The sequence below is a fragment of the Corylus avellana genome, chromosome ca3 (assembly GCF_901000735.1).
Source record: "Corylus avellana chromosome ca3, CavTom2PMs-1.0".
Classification (NCBI taxonomy): domain Eukaryota; kingdom Viridiplantae; phylum Streptophyta; class Magnoliopsida; order Fagales; family Betulaceae; genus Corylus; species Corylus avellana.
Window position 1 is genome coordinate 8,185,285 of NC_081543.1, and position 19,735 is coordinate 8,205,019.

Below are 19,735 nucleotides of genomic sequence, written 5' to 3' on the forward strand. Positions count from 1 at the left end.
ATCTTTCCAAATAAACCAACTTGTGACTAAATAAGGAATCGTTCCTCTAAGCATTATCAGAGTTAATGCATAACAAGGTGAAATAAATCTCAGAAACTATTAATCCTTTACAGGTGTAAGTATATTCTTGAAATTAAAGGCATGGAGCAACTAATGATAATGCAAAGCAAACCTGATAACAGTATAAGAATCCTAAGCAAAGTTTGTAGTGGCAACTGTGCCACTCTTGAGTTATAGAAACATGTTCCCTATAAGAGTAATAATAGCGTAAGTCCAACGATTTAATAAGTAAACCTTACAAGGTATGACATGAGCCTATTTAAGCAGAAATAAACGTGCAGTCTTAGTAAACATTTAAAAAGAGGTGTTATCTCCGTTAATACATCATAAAAGTATTGTTCGGTTAATAAAAGAATAGTGTACTCTCGGCTGCAATTGCTTAAGTATTTTAATGCAGAAAACTAATGCTTTATAGGTCATAACTATCATGTATGGTCTATCCGATATATTACCCATTCTTAGCAGAGTCGGCACTGTCCCGAGGGACTTGTAATACAATGCCCGTGCCCTAACCATCGTACGCTACCATCCATAACACTAGCAGCCTGACTGAGTCTGACCTTGGGTGGCCTACGCTGCTAATGATGTCCGTTCTGTAGTGACCATCCGTTAAGGCTGTGCCGGTTACGAAACAACCATTGGATCCATGACCCATATATCACACACACATTTGACCATAAAATGAAATCTATATAGTAAGCCTATGGCCATTATACCGCATGTATCGGTGTACCATGTCATACGATACATCTTATTAACTAGTTATCAAAAGCAATTACCATGTTATTATGAAAATGTAGACATGCTCATATCATACGCGTGATTAGTCAACTGACATATCCCACATTTTTAAGGAAAGTGTTCGTAAGTATTTACTTACCTTATCCGCTTGCTTGAGTCCTTTGACATCTCAAAAACCCTGTTATAACGAAATACAACACATTGTTATAAGCAGTACTAGAGGACCTCTTATGAGTATCGTGCTAAGCCCTATCTAACAAAAAAGGTTGCTGGGTTCTAAAATACGTGAGTAAGGCTAAGGGCAGACGCTTGGCTCCTATTGTGCAAATATCTACTTAAATTAATATGCAAATAATTATACGTTTTACTCACAAGTACACAAGATCAATATAGTAGTATAGGATGCAAGTACGAGATCATTCCCATGAGGATTGCTAAATTTTGCTTAAAATAAATTCCGTAAGTAAAACAAAACAAAAATTGATTTTGAGTTGATAATAATAAAAAGGTAGGGCTTTGATATTCACCATTAATCATGCTTATATAATATAACAATATGCCAATACTTTAATCATGTTACGCATATCTAATGTTTGTCAACCTAAGGACATGGGTGTATATTTCTTAAACTATAAATTTTCCTAAACAACGAGTTAGGCATGGGTGTATACTCTAACTCTTTTCTTTCTTAAATGATTTAGCATAGGTGTATACTAAGTTGTTCTTTAAGAAAACATGAATCTATGAAAATCGATAAACACATGGGACCTAGGGCATGGGTGTATACTCCCGGTTTTCCATGTTGATTAACCCAAGAACCCGGTGTAAATTTCTTTTGTTACTCTTATTAAACCCATGACTTAATCATTCAAATTGATTTAATTAACTAGTCCATACTGCATGCATATGTTGATCAGACAAACACAAATGAGAAACTTAAGAAAACATGAATTAATCAAGTTAAATATCACAACATAATCATCACAAAGACGCTAATATTGAAATATTAAATAAGCATAATTAGGGCTTCAATCTAGCTGTAATTAAAATATAAACTACATAACAAAAATAAAAGGTGGAAGAAAAGAAAAACCCAAACTCCTCTTGATCTAGCCTTCAATTCCTATCCAGAGCTTGTACCTCTTTCTCCACATTTTTTTTCTAGAAGCTAAGAGGTCTATTTATAGGCATCTAGAAGTCCTTGAAACACTAGTAAACGTAGAAAATTCATAGGGTTTAGTCCTATTACAAGTGAGACTTGGAATACCCTAATATAGAAGGAAAAGAAATTCTGGCCGCAGCTGACTTGTTCTTCACGCACGGGTGCGCTCAATCTCTGATATTGGGCGCTCGATCGCAGGTGCGATCGAGGATGCTACTTGTGCACACAAGCGCACTCCTTGCGCTCGTCTGATCCTTTTGCTTATAGTGCGCTCGATCACAGACGCCGTGCAATCGATTGCACTACCAGAGCCTTCAGCTTTTCCTAAATTTGCTTTTTAAGCTCGATACTTTCATAATTGCTTCATTTTCTTCCAAAAGTCTACAAAAACATAGAAAATACAAAAAAGAAATAAAATGGCATAAACTAACAATACTAAGGAATTAACACATATAAGTTTAAGGGCTAAAATATGAATATTTTGGCACTTAACAGCTCCCTGGTCGTAGGTACGGGCTCTAGGGCGTACGTCCGGTCAATGAGTTAGGCATTTCGGCTAGAAGCTCCCAACTATGTTTTAAGGCTTTCATGGAATCTATATGCTACTATATCCTCTTCTAGGCTATTGAATAAACACATGTATTGTAAGAAAACTCAATATTATGCAATAGAATGAATCAAAGAGATGCTTTAAGGTCTTTTGAAAACATTTCTTGGTTTGTAAGAAAGGAATGCAAGAACTTTAACATGGTTCCTAATAAAAGAATACAAGAAATTAATAACTCGGGTACCCTGGTTATTAATTTTGAAAAACCGGTTCCTGGTTAACCGGTTATACAATAACTGGCCGGTTCCAGTTGGTACCCGGTTATCCGGACTGGGTAACCGGTTTTAAAAAAAATTTGTATTTTGGGCTAAAATTCCCCAAAATTCGGACATAATAAAAAATTTCCCAAATCATTATGATTTCAAACTTGAAATTCAATGGGTAGAACAAAAACTCAAAGAGAAACTAGAGATTTCAATAGCAAAACCTCCAAAATCCCATGCATGAACCCTAATTTTCTGGACCCAACCCAAAGTCTCACAAATCCCCACATTTCTAGCTTCTAATCCCACAAGTATAACGAAATTTACAAGAAATTAAGGAGTAAGGATTTTACTTATGGCCGGAATCCTTCTTCTTCCTTCACAGCTAGCAGCTCTCTCTCTCTCTCAATCCGGAACTCTCTCTCTCATGTGCGTGTATGTGTGTTGGCAGGGAAGAGAAGAGAAGAAAGTGAAAGGGAGAAGAGAAAGAAATGAGGGGGCTGTCCATGAGGGACATTAAAAGAGGCGGAAGTGAAAAAAGTGAAGTGGCTAAACCTAAAGTAAAAACAAAAGAAAAAAAAAAAATATATATATATATATATATATATATATATATATATATATATATATATAATATTAAAATGTATTATTATATATTGGTACCTGATTACCCGGTTATAACTGGGTGCAAAAAACGGGAACCGGGGTACCCGGTTACCATTTTTTTCAACCGGTTCCCCGATTTTCCGGTTTCCCAATTTTTTTTGACACCCCTATTGCATTGCTTGAATTGTTCTTTGTACATTTGCAGCATATATATAGGGGTGTCAAGGTGGTTAGTAAATTTCATTAACCGCAACCGCTAACTGCTTAGCGGTTAACCGCCGGTTAGCGGTTAGTGAAATAGATAACCGCCCGCTAACCGCTTTTTCAAAATTGGGCTTTTTAGCTTTCTTTAGGGCTTTTTAGGTTTTTTTTTTTTTTTTGGGCTTTTTGGGCTTTTCTTTACTTTTTTTTTTTTTTTCGTCTTCTTGGGCCCAATTGCTATAACAAGAGCCCATATTGAAAAATCAAAAATATTTGACCAAAATTTACATTTACTTGTACTTTAAAAAAATTTCCTAAATATTAAATCATGTAACCGGTTAACTTTTTTTTTTTTAAAAAAAAAAACAACATATATATATAAAAAATCAACACAACATGTAAAAAAAAGTTTAAAATTCAGACAACTGTCACAACATATAATGATAATACATTAATACTTAAATTGTGTTTATAAGTAATACATTGGTAATTGTTTAATCCAATGTCAATTACTTAATTTGATATTATACGAATCATATCATCATTATATATTAATAATATGATTCACTTGAAGTCTTGAATAAAGTATTTGGATTGTCATTGAATCGTATGATTTTTTTTTGAAGAAAGAAACTGATCTCATTTAAAAGAAGAACAGAGCTGGAGCTCTACAAAACAAGAGCTAAGCGCTCTAAATTGACTCATATGATTAAGTATTGATATTATACATTTATATTATTCATATGCACATGTAGACTTATATAGACTTATAACATATATAGACTTATAAGTTATAAACATTGGAAATAAGTATCTAGATATTTAATTGTTGTATTAGTATGAATTAGTATATTTATGAGTTATGTCATATTATATATGTATAATTTGTTGTTATATAATCAAATGATTTAATGATCAATTAATCATGTGATATAATCATATAAATTATAATGATAATATATTAATACTCAAATTGTAATTTAATTATTTTTTTAAAAAAATTGTGATTTAATGATCAAGTGATTATGTTATATGTATAAATATTTTTATAATTATAATTATAAAAATATATTATATAAAAAGGCGGTAACCGCTAACCGCTATGCAGTTATAGCGGTTAAGCAGTTAGCGATTAATACGGTTAAGTGGTTATAGCGGTTAGCGGGCGGTTTTTAACCGTATTGACACCCCTACATATATATCATATACAAGTTGCCATATGAATAACTACGATGTGTTATGTACAACAATATTAACAGAAAAGAAACTAACTTCCAACTACAATGCTAACTAATCTTCAACTAACAAAACTGATTCCAGCTCATCTTCATTCGCTTATACTCCCAAAACATGTATTCCGTTAAATTTGTTTGTTCAACATATCACAAATGGTCGGCCAGTAAGGGTTCAGAGAGATGCCGAGGGACAGGAGAAGTGGGCCACTTGCTCCATTAAGTTTTCTTTGCTTGCTTGCTTGTTTGTGTGAAGCAAATCAATTTCCTAACTCTACCGCCCAAGGGTTTCTGCTACCAGTTGAACTGAACCCTGTGTCAGGTAATTGATTTTTAGGCTTTATTTGTTTTGGGGTAGAATCTTTTATGAAAAAACGTTTTTCATATTTTTCAGTGTTTAGTAGAAATTTTTATTTATTTATTTTTTGTAAAATAGTTTCTCTTTTAAAATGATAAACTATTTTTTGACTTTAAACTTTTTCTTCTTCACAAATCAAATCGTCGGAGTTGTGAATTAAGACAACCAAATCTAATGTCAAAACCCAACGAAAGTCTGATGTCAAAAGTCTAGAAATTTAGATAAAGAAAGTGTCTATATATATAGTGCGTTTGGCACACAAAACATCAATGATGAATAATTGGACATATCTTATCTCTGTAATAAATCAATATTGTAATGTACCTTAGCCTGACTTATAGTATGTACCTTTTTCATAGTACGTAAGAGAAAGTAAATGGTGTGAACTGTGAATGCCAGTTAGATGGAAATATCGCCATTCATCTCAGGGAGGCTTGAAAGAGTCAGTAAAAACAGTCCATCCACTGGTCCATTCAAATTGTGTGTCCTTTGTCGTATCCCGAGTTGAAAGGAAGAAGGGGAACTGATTCAATAAAGTAGAGCAACCCAGATCTGCTCCCTCTAACCCCATCCCTTTTGTGGGCCGGGGCATGTGAATGTCCTTGTGTGGTTCAAAATAGAACAAGAAATCCCTAATGTCCATGCAACATGATGCATGTGGGGTTGCGTATGTATCTACGGCTAAGCTAAAGGTGATCGCCACCGGCCTAGCTCCCTCAAATTAGCTCGTACAATACTTGTCTCACACAGGCAAAGCCAAAGGCAAAGGCAGGCCACCGGTCAGGTCGAGAGGCTAAAAGAAATATCAGACACCTGAGCAACATTAAATTTCAACTTTATCGGTTTCTACCCAACCACACCCCACACCCCACACCCCACACCACCGAAAGAGAGAGAGAGAGAGAGAGAGAGATTGAAAGATCCTCATATCCCCACAAACAGCAACAAATAGCTCCTAGCAGGCTTTTTCCAGTGATAGCTTTTCCTCATTTGTACATACAAACATGATTTAATGCATGCATGCATCCATGCTGCCACCATGAGTGGCAGTTACAATATTGGACGCATCATGACTCATGACTCATATGCATTGAAGGACTAAACTCATTCACGTTTCTGTTTGTGGAAATTACTCTTCTTACTCCCAACATATAATCCATCAAGTCATGGGAACATTAATTTTTTTGTCATCTGTTCGTACATTTATAAGACCCAAGCCCATGGGCCCGAATCATCAAGAAATGTCAATATGGGCTTAAAGCCTCCACTAGCATAGGGCCAGCCCAAGAAGGTCCAGCCCAACAGTTGCTCAAGTTACTGGAAGCATCTCCCAGATACTATATCATAATCCTCGGGGGGTGGGGGGGTAGGGACCCGAGGATTCAAGTATGAATCAAAAGAAAGCTACTCAACGATCATTAAGAGGAGGCGTCGGTTTCAAAGTTAGTAAATGCCCTTAAGCATTACACATGTCCATAAAGCCATCTGAACGTTACACCCGGTTATCACAAACGGAAGATCTTGTCATCAACTCCCCATTAGTTACGTGGGGATCCCGGATTCTCCGTCCAGTCATCACTGACTCTTCATTGGTTACACCTGATCCCAGATCCTTCGCCCGAGAATTATTATCTCCTTATTAGCCACACTATAAATAAGGAGAAGAGCCAACAGAGAAAGGTACACGCAAAATTGATTCTTAGATATTTCATCAACTCATTGAGAAAATTACTGACTTAATCATCGAAGGAGGATTCGCAGGAAACATCCTGGCGAGCTCTCTTAAACACCTATTTGTTATGCAGATAAAGGAGTAGTGTAAAAAGGGCAACCCGCTTCCCCTTGGATTCATCAAACCGGAAACTGTTTAAACAATTTGACGCCGTCTGTGGAAACGATTATCTTACATTCTTACGAAATAAAAAATCCGCAATGGTGAACACAAGGTCCAGAAGCCATGCCAACCGTGAGGAATCAGCTATTCAGAATAATCAACGAAGACCGCCAATGCCCCCAACAAGAGGAGAAAGAGAGTAGATAGCTGCTTTGAAAGTTCAAGTTGCTCTCCTAATCCAACAAATTCATGATTACGGCCATAGGTCCTTTGCAAATTCATGCTTATGGCGTATTAAATGTTTGTGTTTAGGCTTGACTTCCTATTTTGATGATTTTTTATTGCACATTTGAGAAACGGTTTTAAGGTTTATAAAGAAAAGGGGGATCTTATTAGCTATCATAGATGATGTTGGGTCCACTGTCTGTAATACTAGCTTATTCTGTGGGATATATTGTGTTAGATAACTTCTTTATTGTAACACCCGTGCTTTAAGTGGCATGATATTGTCTGCTTTGGGTCAAGCTCGCACGGTTTTATTATTGGGTCAATGGCTTTACCTCCAAAATGCTTCATACAATTTAGAGAGAGTATATTCCATATAAACACATCATATTTTCTATACCCAAGCAAGGTGGGATGTCACAATCACCCCCTCTTAGGACCTAACGTCCTCGTTGGCGACCCTCATGGGCTTGTGCACGCTCCCTCCTCTCAGGCTGGGCTATGACTCTGATATCATATGTAACACCCCTGCTCCAAGTGGTATGATATTGTCCACTTTTGGCCAAAAATTGTGACATAATTGATGTTAAGAATTTTGATATTTTCTGAGGAAGCTAATGATTATGTTGGGTAGTCAATTGATAATTTGAGTTAATACACTTTCCTTGAGGTGCTGGACTTTTCACAATCAAGGTGAAATATCATGGAGTCAAATCCATGATTCGAAGAGTCCGCCAATATTTTAATACCATGATTGTCAATTATAATTGAAGGGTCAAGGAGTTAGTAGACACTACTTGATAAGAATGTTAGGTGATACATTCAAATATGGGATAAGACCCTCTACTTAGGAGTAAATGATCAAATTATTTTACCAATTTTGGAGATAATTCAAGGCATTAGGTAATAATTTGAATAAGGCATAAAAAGAGAATATAAGCTAAAACTTTGTGCGAATCAATCGTTGTGAACTCTAAGGTGTTTTAAGAAATTGAGGATAAGGAATTTCGAGTTGGAAAAATTCAAGAGTTAATGAGAAGAAGTTGGCAAGGGTAAGCAATTATTGTGCCAAATACCTACCAAAATTAATAGGCATAAGATCAAACGATAGTATAGCAGGCAAATACGAGATCAGTCCCACGAGGATTGGTAAATTATGTTTAGAAGTAAATTCCTATTTAATTACACATATAAAATTCAATTGTCACGATTGAATTTAATATAAAAAAATAAAATAAAAGATAAATTAAAACTTAAACGGATTAGGGTTTTGATATCCACCACTAATCAGACTAATTAAGATAACAATATGCCAATGCGCCAATCATACTGGTATAATTAATGTTTGCCAACCTAAGAGTATGTGTATCTACTCCTTAAGCTATTAATTTTCTTAAGCAACGAATTAGGCATGAGTGTCTACTCTAATTTTTTTCTTTCTTAAAGGAAATAAAGAAAAGAATTTAGCATAGGTGTCTACTAAGTTGTACTTTAAGAAAGCATAAATCTGTGAAAATCGACAAACACATGAGGCCTAGGGTATAGGTGTCCACTCCCGGTTCCCCATGTTGATTAACCCAAGAACCTGGTGTTGATTTCTTTTGTTACTCTTATTAAACCCAGGACTCGATCATCCAAATTGATTTAATTAACTAGTCCATACCACATACATATATTGATCAGGTAAACACATATGAGGAATACAAGATAACAGGAATTAATCAAGTTAAATATACCAAAATATAATTGTAGCAAAGGTGCCAATATTGCGATCTTAAAAAGACATGACTAGGGCTTCAATCGAGCCTTAATTAAAATATAAACTACATAATAAACATAAAAGGTGGAAGAGAAGAAAAACCCAAACTCTTCTTGATTTATCTTTCAATTCTTTTCCAAAGCTTGTGCCTAAGATGTCTATTTATAGGCTTTAGAAGTCTTTGACACACGAGTAAACCTAAAAAATTCGTAAAGTTTTACTCCTATTACAAGTGGGACTTGGAAAACCCTAATATGGAAAGAATATTAGTCTGGCCGCCTCTTGATGTGTCACCTGCGCACGGGTGCGATCGATGGCAACCCGTGTGCGCTCAATCGCACGTCTGCGATCGAGACTCTTCTGTTGTGTGCATGATTGCACATGGCCGCACTCGCTTGTCTTCTCTAGTAGTGTGCTTGATCACAGGTTTCCTGCGCTCGATCGCACTGTCAGGGGCTCCAATTTTTTCCAATTTCTCTCTTTGAGCCCAAATCTTTCAAATTTACTTCATTTTCTTTCAAAAGCCTATAAAAGCATGAAAAACACTTAAATGAACTAAAATAGCATAATTTAACAATACTTAAAGAATTAACACATATAAATTTAAAGGCTAAAATATGAATATTTTAACACTTAACAACAACTAGATTTAATATTGTTAAGGATGGAACATTGAAATATCGAAGTCGTTTGTGTACCTAAAAGGAGTGACTTGTTTCGGGAAGAGGGGTAAATTAAATCCCCAATATATTGGTCCTTATGAGATTTTGGAGCATATCGGTTCATTAACTTATCGCCTTGCTTTACCCCCACATCTCTCCAGAATTCACAATGCTTTTCATGTGCCGGTACTACGAAAGTATTTTGCCGACCCTTCCCATGTGTTAGAAGTTGAACCTCTTTGCATGAGAATTTATCATATGAGGAAATACCTGTGAGGATTGTGGATAGGAAAGAAAATCAATTACACAGGAGAAGAATCCCAATCGTCAAGGTAATGTAGAGTAATCATCAATCACCAGTTGAAGCTTCTTGGGAGTTAGAAGAGGACATGAGAGTGAAGTACCCACACTTGTTTGAGTGACAAGATTTAAAAAATAAATAAATAAAAAATAAAAAAATTGAGGCTTACATTATTATGGGTATATGGTGTATTTACTAGTGGAATATGTTTTCTCTTTTCTCTTCGTATTTATACTTGAGACCAGTATGGCGGACATGCACGACATTGATGATGATACCCAAGACATCAACGGACGATTAATCAGGCAGGTACGATGGGCTTGTCAGGAAGGTTATGAGATCCTCCGGTTATGTCCTTTTAGAATAAGAACACCTAGCATTAACCGCGAGAGGCGATGACGTGTTCAGGTTCCAAGGACTCCAGAGAGAGTGACCACTCCCAAGAGGGTGATTGAGCATAGGAGGGCGACTCAGCAAGGTCGTCATCCCCGATCAAGGGGAGTGCCAGAGGTTGTTGACTTCTTGCAAAGGATTGAGAGGGCGTATGAGGATGAAATTCTTACACATTCACCCGAGTCTTCACCTAGTAGAGATGGTCAAATTGATCAGGTTAGCATAAGTTATATATATATATGGCAAATAGGATTGTGTTGCCTTAGAATTATAACAAATTTCGAGGACGAAATTTTTGAGGGAAAGATTGTAACACCCCAACTTTAAACCCATAATAGATTTACATGTTAGACTTGAAGATGGGTTAGAGGTGCAAGCTTGACTCGTTGGGCCTAAGATAGCTTAGTAAAAATGGATCAAAAGCCCAAGAATGAGTCAATAAAATTTAATTGTATTTATAAGTTTCAAATATTTTATTTGAATATTTAAATATTAGATAATTACAAAATTTAAAAGGATTTCACAAAATCATTCAGATTTTCAGTAATGCAGGTTGTTGATCGACCACTTCTAATTTTAAAATTTGAGTTTAAAATTTAAAGCTATAAGATAAAGACTGCTTTATTTCTGGGAATTCAAATTTTATCGAATCTACACGTTAGTTTATCAAAACACATGTATTTTCATTGACGTCAAAATCGTCAATGAAAATCGTTCTACCAAAATTAAAAGCAAAATGTTACACCAAAATCGTTCTACCTTCATTGACGTCACCATCTGCAAGTATATTCTGATCTTTTGAGTGTTAAAACAACTGCCCCACCTTCCATTACTTTGTCAAGGCCATGAAGAACTTTCACCCCTCCCAGATTGTCTGTCAAGTGTTCAAGCCAAAATATCAGTATTGATCAGTGATGTAGAAATCCATCAAATAAAACTATTGGCTTGCAGCTCAGGTTCCAAACATACTAGTGGGCCATGAATCATGAACAGGGTTGCAAACTCGTCAAGAGCAATTAACAATAGTCATCCACACTTGCATGCATACACATGCTAGTTTATTTCTACTTATTTCTATTAGGGTGCTTGGATGTCATCAGGAAATTTCATGAATCTGCTAAAGAACTTAATGACTACAGTATTTGAATCAGTCCACCTGTGCACTCACAACTGAAAAAAAAAAAAAATACAGACTGGACAGATTCAATTCTATAAGGAAAACCTTTAAGGACTAAGAATCCTTACGAGCAGTATGCTGACTTGGTTCCTCGTCTTCACTATCTCCTTGACCAATATTGTCCTGGTAAAATTCACACCGTGACATTAATAAAAAAACCTCACCTGTTACTCATCTTCAGAAACGTAATATACAGAAACACTATCAGACACACAACTAACCTGTTCCACAAAAACCTTTGAGAGCTGCAAGGCTTTCTCCTTTTCAGCATTCCTTTTCTCCCCGAGCTTACGACTCCGATTAACCCATGACAAAATCTCATAAACACCCTCAGATTTATATTCAAACTCTCTTTCTCTCTTCCTGGGAAAAAAGGTCAAAAAAATGTAAAGAAATATAACCATGTCACATAAAGCATGTTTGGGAAAAAAATAGTTTTTCAACCTTCTGGAAATACGAAAATATGTATCACATAATCTAGTAACATGTACAAACTAACATCCCAAACAGGTAAGGTGAAGTGCAGAAACCCAAAAAAAAAAATCCAGAACATGTACAACCTAGTGCTGTATTTGGCTAGAAGTAACAATCTAGTAACCAAAAAGAAATTAAAAAAAAAAAAAAATCCTAAACAGCTCATTATATGCAGCTCAATAAAAACCACTGGTAAACTTAGCCAAATTACAGCTTTTGGGCAAACTAGAATCAAAGCTTTTTGCATATTTAGCACATCATAATGACAAATTTCTTTCTTTTCAACTTCTGAACCCATACAAATTCTCTGTACGTGATTCTGACCATACACATGCACAGATCAGTATTGTCACAAAAACCAAAAATCTCAATAGTATACGAATTTGTAGCTAGGGTGAGAACGATTACATATTAAAAGCAACAGTTCTCTGGGGCATTTGATCAAGCAGGTTGTGTGCATAGAAAATAAACAAGTTTGAATTCGCCGAAGAAAGAATGTTTGATTACCTGGGATTGTTATCATCACCGTTAAATGGTACAATTCATTTGATGCCAACGCCTCCTTTATTTTGTTGTACAGCTTGACGGCCCGGGCCGACTCGACATGAAAGTCTAGGTTCTTGAGCTGCTCGAGCGCCGCGAGCCCCAATTGTCCATTATCTTCCCTGCACAAATCAAAAACCCCTGAAAGGAAAAGAACACAGATCCCCTAAGAAAATATAAAAGTAAATTTGAAAATTCCTTTTTACCAAACCGAAGAAAAGAAGAAGCTCACGCTTAAAGGTTCAATTTCAGTTCTCGGAAGCTAAAGAAAGCATATGGGGTTTCTCATTTTCTCAGCAATCCGGCGTCGTGAAGGATGTCTCCAGTGGCGGGGCATGGGATACAAGGAGATTGTCCGGCAGATCGAGCTTGCCTTCTGCCATTGAATAGTCAAAAGTTGACGAACTTGAGCGAGCGAGAGAGAGAGAGAGCGAAGATCTAATCAACCTACACAAACACATATATACACTAATACGCTGGATTTGAGCTCTGAAGACACAAAGCTAAGGCAGAGAGAGAGAAAGAAAGAGAGAGCGAGAGACATTAGGGATTTTAGAGTCTCGGGAAATCTCTAGGGTTTCTGAAAGAGTATGTTGAGACTTACGCAGAACAGAGGGAAAGGGTGAGGGAGGGTTTGGGTGGTGATCAAAAATTTTCATTTGATATTGGTGGGAAATTTTCGTGCGCCAAAAACTCCCGCCTGAGAAATTTTCGTTAATATTTCTGTTTAAAATAAAATACCACACCTTTTTATATTTAGCGACAACTATGTCACCGCTAATAGAGAGCATATCACCGTCAATAGATAACTATTCTATCTGCAACGACAATTTCGTCACTAATATATATCACAGGATATTATTTATTTATACTTTAGAGACATCATCCACCGTGGTTGCTAATGATCTAGTATTAGTGATGACTATTGTGGTCGCAAATAAACAAAATTATTAACGTCCACAATAGTAGTCGCAAATAAGAAAAATCTTGTCGCAAATGCTTTTTTAGCGCTTTTCCCATATAGACAAAATTTCCGCTTAAATATTAATGATGACATATCAGCGGCGACAATTAATTTTTTGTGTGACATTAGCGACCACCACAAAATGTCGTTGCTAATGAGTGCATATTAAGTCGTCGCTAAAACTTTGGTCACTAAAGACCATTTTCCTTGTAGTAATTTAAGTGTTCTATATGACTTAGCACTTTGTTTTGGGTGGCTTGCAATTTTTAAAAAATTTGTTTGTTTATGTTTTAAACCTTGTATTTAGGGTTTTTTACTGAATGGCCAAAGGGGGAGATTGTTAGGTTTTATTTTGGCCTAATTCAATGAAATTCTCCGTAATTTTTTGCTGTTTAAAACTTTGGGAAGTAGGAGTTAGGTTTTCAGGGGGTTTTGGAAGTGTTCTCTGTTTTCCCGTCAGGATAGGCTCGTGACAGCACTTGACCAAGTGCTTTCTGTTTTTCGGTCACGAACTCCGTTAGGACGGGACATGTAACGGGATTGAACTTAGAAGTTATTGTTTCCTTGTCAGAATGTGCGTTAGGACAGGCATGTAACAGGAAGCTACCATTTCCTCGTCAGAAGATGCGTCAGGACGGGCTTGTAATGGGAAGCTACTATTCCCTTGTTAAAAGTCGCATTAGGACAGGAATGTAACTGGAGTAAAAGTTGAATCTATTGTTTTCTCGTCAGGATGAGACATGTAACAGGACCAATGTTGGATTCCCTGTTTTCTTGTCAGATGGAGTGTCAGGATGGGACATGTGATGGGGATGAGACATTTGTTCTTCCCGTCATGACGGCACTCCTTTCCCGTTAAGACGTGGATGTTATAGATTTGAAATTTTGGAAAGTTATGTTCATCCCGTCTTAATAAGAAATGAGTTCAGTTAAGACGTAAAGAGTAAAATGTCGTCCTTATAAAAGGATTTTTCTGTCACTGTTCATTGTATTCTTTTTGCGAGAGTTTTCTCTGTGCAAGTCTCAAAAGTTCTCTTCGACCTCTGTGTCTCGGGAGTTGTTTATTCAAAAGAGGACGTGATAAAGCTTCGGACTGTCCTTTGCTCTTGATTGATTTTTGTTTCAATTTCGTTCTACTACACAAAGATTGTTGTTGGTTACTTGGTGAAAGAAGTTTACCGAATGGTCGGTGAGGAGATCCACTCCATGATGGCCAGGATGGTGACAAGCTAGGAGTTTGTTGTTCTTACTAAGTCTAGAGGTCCTCTAGGATTGTAAGTATCGTCTAGTCTGTAACTCTGAATCTTCATATAGAGAAACTCTACTTGAGTGATTTTTACCTTTGATTGGTTCAAAAGGTTTTTTACTTTGTAAACAAATTTTGAGTTGTGTTTGTGATGATTTTTTTAAATTCCACTGTGCACGCTTTATTTTATCAAATGGCTTAATTCCATAACGTTTATTTGGTGATTAGAGGTAGAACATGATCCTCGTATACGAGAAAAAAATAATTTTTTTCTCACTGGAGTTTTCTGACGTGTCAGGGTGTCTGACACGTCAGAATACGTATTCTTTCATCATAGATTCTGAAACAAGTGAGATCTTCTGCATCTCTTGTATGGGTACTATAACGCCCCCAAAACTGGCTTTAACCAATTGGTAGCTAAATAGGGAACCACCTCTCTAAGCATTTTCAGAGTTAATGCATAGGAAGGTACAATAAATCTGAAAAATCTATTAATCATTAAAGGGACAAGTATAATCCTCAAAGTAAAAGATATGGAGCAACGAACAATAATAAAAGACAAACCTAATAACAGTGTGAATATCTTAAAGTAAAGTTTGTACTGGCAACCGTATCACTCTTGGGTTCTAGAAATAAGCTTCCTATAAGAGTAATAACCGCGTAAGTCTAACGACTTAGTAAGTAAATCTCACAATTGGGTATGACATGAGCTCACCGAACGTACGAGCTTAAGGCCGAACGTTCGGCCAGAAATATGCGAACGTTCTCTGCTAGGCAAAAAACTCATCTTGAACCAAACAGCCTTCTATTCATTTCTAAAGAATTTCTAAGGCTACATAAAGGTTTCTAACATACTCTTGGCTTAAAATAACATCTCCATGCAGAATAAAACACGTAAATAAGTATTGAAACGCTAACCTATGTTCAAATCAAGATTAAAACCTAAAACAATAACGTATACCCAAAACTAATAACCAAGCTATGAAAATATGTTTAACTAGAGTAACAACTAAGTAAATTACAAGCTAAGTCAAGAAGATTACCTCTATAGAGAAAGAACCTCCAAGAAAGCCTTCCTTCTTCTTTCACAACTCACCAAACACTCAATTGTAGAGTTTCTCTATGGATCATAAGGCAGAATGAGACTTAGAAGGGCGTGGAATGGGGTATTTATAGGTTTAGAAAAGCTGAGGGTGTTGCTATGACACTCCTGCGCATAGAACATTCGGTGGTTCATGGCCAAACATTCGATGTACTGTGCAAATAGTGATTCAGAGTTTGCAGACATTATTCGATTATTACTAGTGGGTCAAAATTTGGCCAACGAGCGTTCGGGATGGTCAATGGCCGAATGTTTGGTGTACTGTTCAAACAATGATTCAGAGTTTGCAGGCATACGCTTGGTTATTACCAGTGGGTCAAAATTTGGTCAACGAACGTTCGGGATGGTCCCCTGTCAAACGTTCGATGTACTGTTTTACCCAACGGTTTCTTGGTTTTAGGCTAAACATTCGATCAGAACCAAAATGCCCCAAAATCTTCTCCTAGCAACTCCTAATGAACCAAGAAATCTTGTTAACCTTTTGACTAAGCTAACCATAGCCTAATAATTACCCGGGGCAGTACATGTATGGATACTGAAACATAGGACTACATCGATATGGTGGACCCAAATATGTAGTCAAGCCATACTTTTAATGTGTATTCCTTTAAGTTATCTTTTGTTGTGTTCTCTTAAAACTCTAGTAGTGATTTTTGAGTATTGTTGGTCTCTATAATGTTTCATCATGGACACCGTCATGACAAGGTTCTGACGGTTTTGGTCAGAAATGTTGGACACATTCTATTTGGTTTCGTCATGAAATATTTCCATCATTCCACATCTTTCATGTGTTTAGTTAGTACTTTGTTAGAACATTATGTAGTGGAGTTCGGTTTTTTTTTTTTTTTTTTTTTTTTTTTATGTAGATTAATAAGTGTGATTTAGGTAATTGATACCAAAAAATTCAAACCGTAATTGACAAAAAAAAGAAAAAGAAAAAAAGTTTGTTTGGCACAATTTTTTTTTTTCTTTTTTTTTTTAAAATCATTATTTATCATTAGTGATGACGACTCTAGTTATCACTAATATTTTATTTAATATCATTAGTGACGACATTATCGTCGATTCGTCGCTAATAAACATATAATCAGCGATGACTCTCAATCATCACTAATAATGTGATTATAGGGACGATTAGTTGTCTATGCCTCATAGTCACGGGAGGTACTTAAGTTATCAACAATATAATGACTAATAAGGTTGTGTTTTTTGTTTTTTCTCTAATGACTAATAAGGTTGTTGCTAACGAATCTTTATCGATGGAGAGCTAATAGTCATTGGTGATCACAGTAAGGCCTTTAGCAACAAATTTAGGTAGTCATTAAAGACCCTTTTTCTTGTAGTGATTGATGGTCGTTGATCCTCCCTATTAAAACTTGACTTTCTTGGGCAGACTAATCCAAGCGTCTCTCATATATATATATATATATATATATTGAAGGCCCATTCCCCTTTCCAACATTTTCTTACGTAAAGTGGGAAGTGGCCATTGTAATGGTCGGTGAAAGGCTAAGAGTAGTATATAGCTTTTTTTTTTTTCTTTCCTCTATTAAAACATATTTAATTTTAGCACAGGAGTTGCACAGAAGCAATACCAATTTGTGAGTTGCGAGTGAGTGAATGAATGAAGAGTTACCTTTTAGACACTTTTTGGGAAGAGGCAACCCCTAGGCTTATACGAGTATAGATTGTGATGGTTCTGATTTGTGGAACATTAAAAGTCAAAAAAATAAATAAGGGAATTTGGAAGCATCTTTTTCAAGGTTAGGGGAGGCTTTGCGAAATTTGTAAGGAAAACCCTAGAGATTTGTGGATGAGAAAAGGCAGGGGAAAAGATTCTAACCAAATTAGCTAACATAAGCCAAAAAGAAAAAGAAATTTAGGAAAGGACAAAGGTGGTAAGAAGGAAGGGCAAAGTCTGGGGACTGAGATGGTTTTACTGACTTAAATACGTACCTGTCTGTGCGTAAGGCGAGCGATACCGAGATGTCAAATCACAAGAAAGTAGAGATGATATAAAAGAAAATAAATAAAAAAGAAAATAAACTCAGTATAGAATTATATTGGTATGATTATGGTATTATTATGGGCGTTGGAGGTAGAGGGGTCACGAAGGTGTGGAAGAGCCCTAAAGAGGGGGAGGCGGAGGCGGAAGGTGGAGGGGCTTATTGTCCGGGAGTTACTAGGAAGGGTCATGAGTCATGGGGTATTGGGGGTTCGGAAATTGAGGTAATTTAAAAGAAAGGCTTTGAAAGCACACCACAAGACAACACCCTCTTTAACTTGTGAAAGCAACAGGTGAGTGGTGTGAAAGCTATATCACCCCCATGCACACGTCCCTTTCTGGCTCCTCTCCCCCACATCTGCCGCCTCTCTTGCACATTGGGAATGCCAACCACACCACACATGTTATTATCTTATACTTAACACCATGCGCAAGTTAGAACTCCAACTCATGCATGCTCATCATGCATGCACCCCCATATGCATGCCGCATGATCATCAATATTGATAAACCCCGCATACATGATACATACACAACACAAGTAAACAGTTGTTGCCCCCCTCCTTTCCCCTCCCTCCTCTTATATCTAGTAGACCAACTAGGGAACCCCTCTCTCTCTCTGTCTCTCTCTCTCTCCCCTTGCAAGCACCTTTCTTTCACAACTCATAACCAAGAAAGAAAAAAAAGCAGATCCAAGGTGGTTAAGCTGTCATTCTATCAATCAATCAATCAATCAATCAAGCAGACCAATCATCAATCAGTTTTTAAAAGAAAAGGAAATCAAAAAAATGTCCTCCTCTTCTACCTTGTCTTTGGACCACCTTCCTCCCTCGGAGCAGCTCTGTTATGTCCATTGCAACATTTGCGACACTGTCCTCGCGGTATCCTATTTCTTTCATTTCACCCCCTTAATATTATTAATTCTATTCTTTCTCCAGTACTGTTTACCCAAAATCCTATCTAGGGTTTTTTTTTTTTTTTAATGCGCTGATCTTCTTCTTTGGTTTTGGTTTTAGGTGAGTGTCCCTTGCACCAGTTTGTTCAAGACTGTAACGGTAAGATGTGGGCACTGCACCAACCTCCTGCCAGTGAACATGCGAGGGTTGCTTCTGCCTTCGGCTAATCAGTTTCATCTCGGTCACTCTTTCTTCTCTTCTTCCCATAATCTTCTGGTACGCCTCTAATGCACATAATTAAGTACTATGTATAATTAGTTACCTTCATCTTTTATAATAATATATACATGTCTTCTTTGTCGCAGGAAGAGATACCAAATCCAACCCCAAACTTCTTGATCAACCAGACCAACGCGACTGAATTCACCATGCCTCCACGGGGAGGAGTCGATGAGCTTCCCCGCCCACCAGTCATTAATAGACGTGAGATGCATTTCATCTTTGAGATCCGGCCAGTTTTCTCTTTCAAGAAATTTTCTACAAACATATTTTTCCCTCCTTTTTTGGACACATTTTAGGCCCAAAATATTTTCAACATACAATTCTTTATGCAGAATCAGAAGAAGAAGAAGAGGAGATATGTTTATTTATGTTATATCTATGACACCATATTTGCCTTTTTGCCCAAGGTGGATGAGTAGAAATTCTATTAAGTAGAAGTTAAACCCTCTTATGCCTGCTATTCATATTCCTTTTATATTTCACGCATTTTCTTGTTAAAACAAGTTTTCTGTTTATGGTCATTTTTGTTAATAATAGCTAGTCGTTAGCATGAACCCTAATTTGTTGATACTTGCACACCAATCCTAGACGAAGCTAATTATCATAGGCAAACTGATCATATTTTTATTCTTACTTGTGGGGTATTAGAGCTCGACTATTGTACGTAGCTAGCTAACAAGAATAAAACATCTCTTTTTGTTC

General features: G+C 36.6%; 1 protein-coding gene and 1 long non-coding RNA gene across 2 annotated transcripts in view; one reads left to right on the forward strand and one right to left on the reverse strand.

Annotated features, from left to right (window-relative positions):
* Positions 1-8,980: 8,980 nt before the first annotated feature.
* On the reverse strand, positions 8,981-13,276 carry LOC132175557 (uncharacterized). The gene is made up of 8 exons (XR_009439440.1): positions 12,771-13,276; positions 12,503-12,679; positions 11,743-11,884; positions 11,590-11,644; positions 11,104-11,218; positions 10,121-10,534; positions 9,687-9,920; positions 8,981-9,513 (listed from the first exon to the last, which is right to left on the reverse strand). It is a non-coding gene; the product is annotated as an uncharacterized LOC132175557 (long non-coding RNA).
* A 5,155-nt stretch (positions 13,277-18,431) lies between these two features.
* LOC132176469 (protein YABBY 4-like) overlaps positions 18,432-19,735 on the forward strand; it is a 5,502-nt gene continuing 4,198 nt past the window's right edge. Inside the window, exons 1-3 of the mRNA XM_059588693.1 lie at positions 18,432-18,736; positions 18,872-19,027; positions 19,117-19,234. Of these exons, the coding sequence (XP_059444676.1) occupies positions 18,644-18,736; positions 18,872-19,027; positions 19,117-19,234 (367 nt within the window). The 5' untranslated portion in view covers positions 18,432-18,643. The remainder of the gene's footprint in view (positions 18,737-18,871; positions 19,028-19,116; positions 19,235-19,735) is intronic.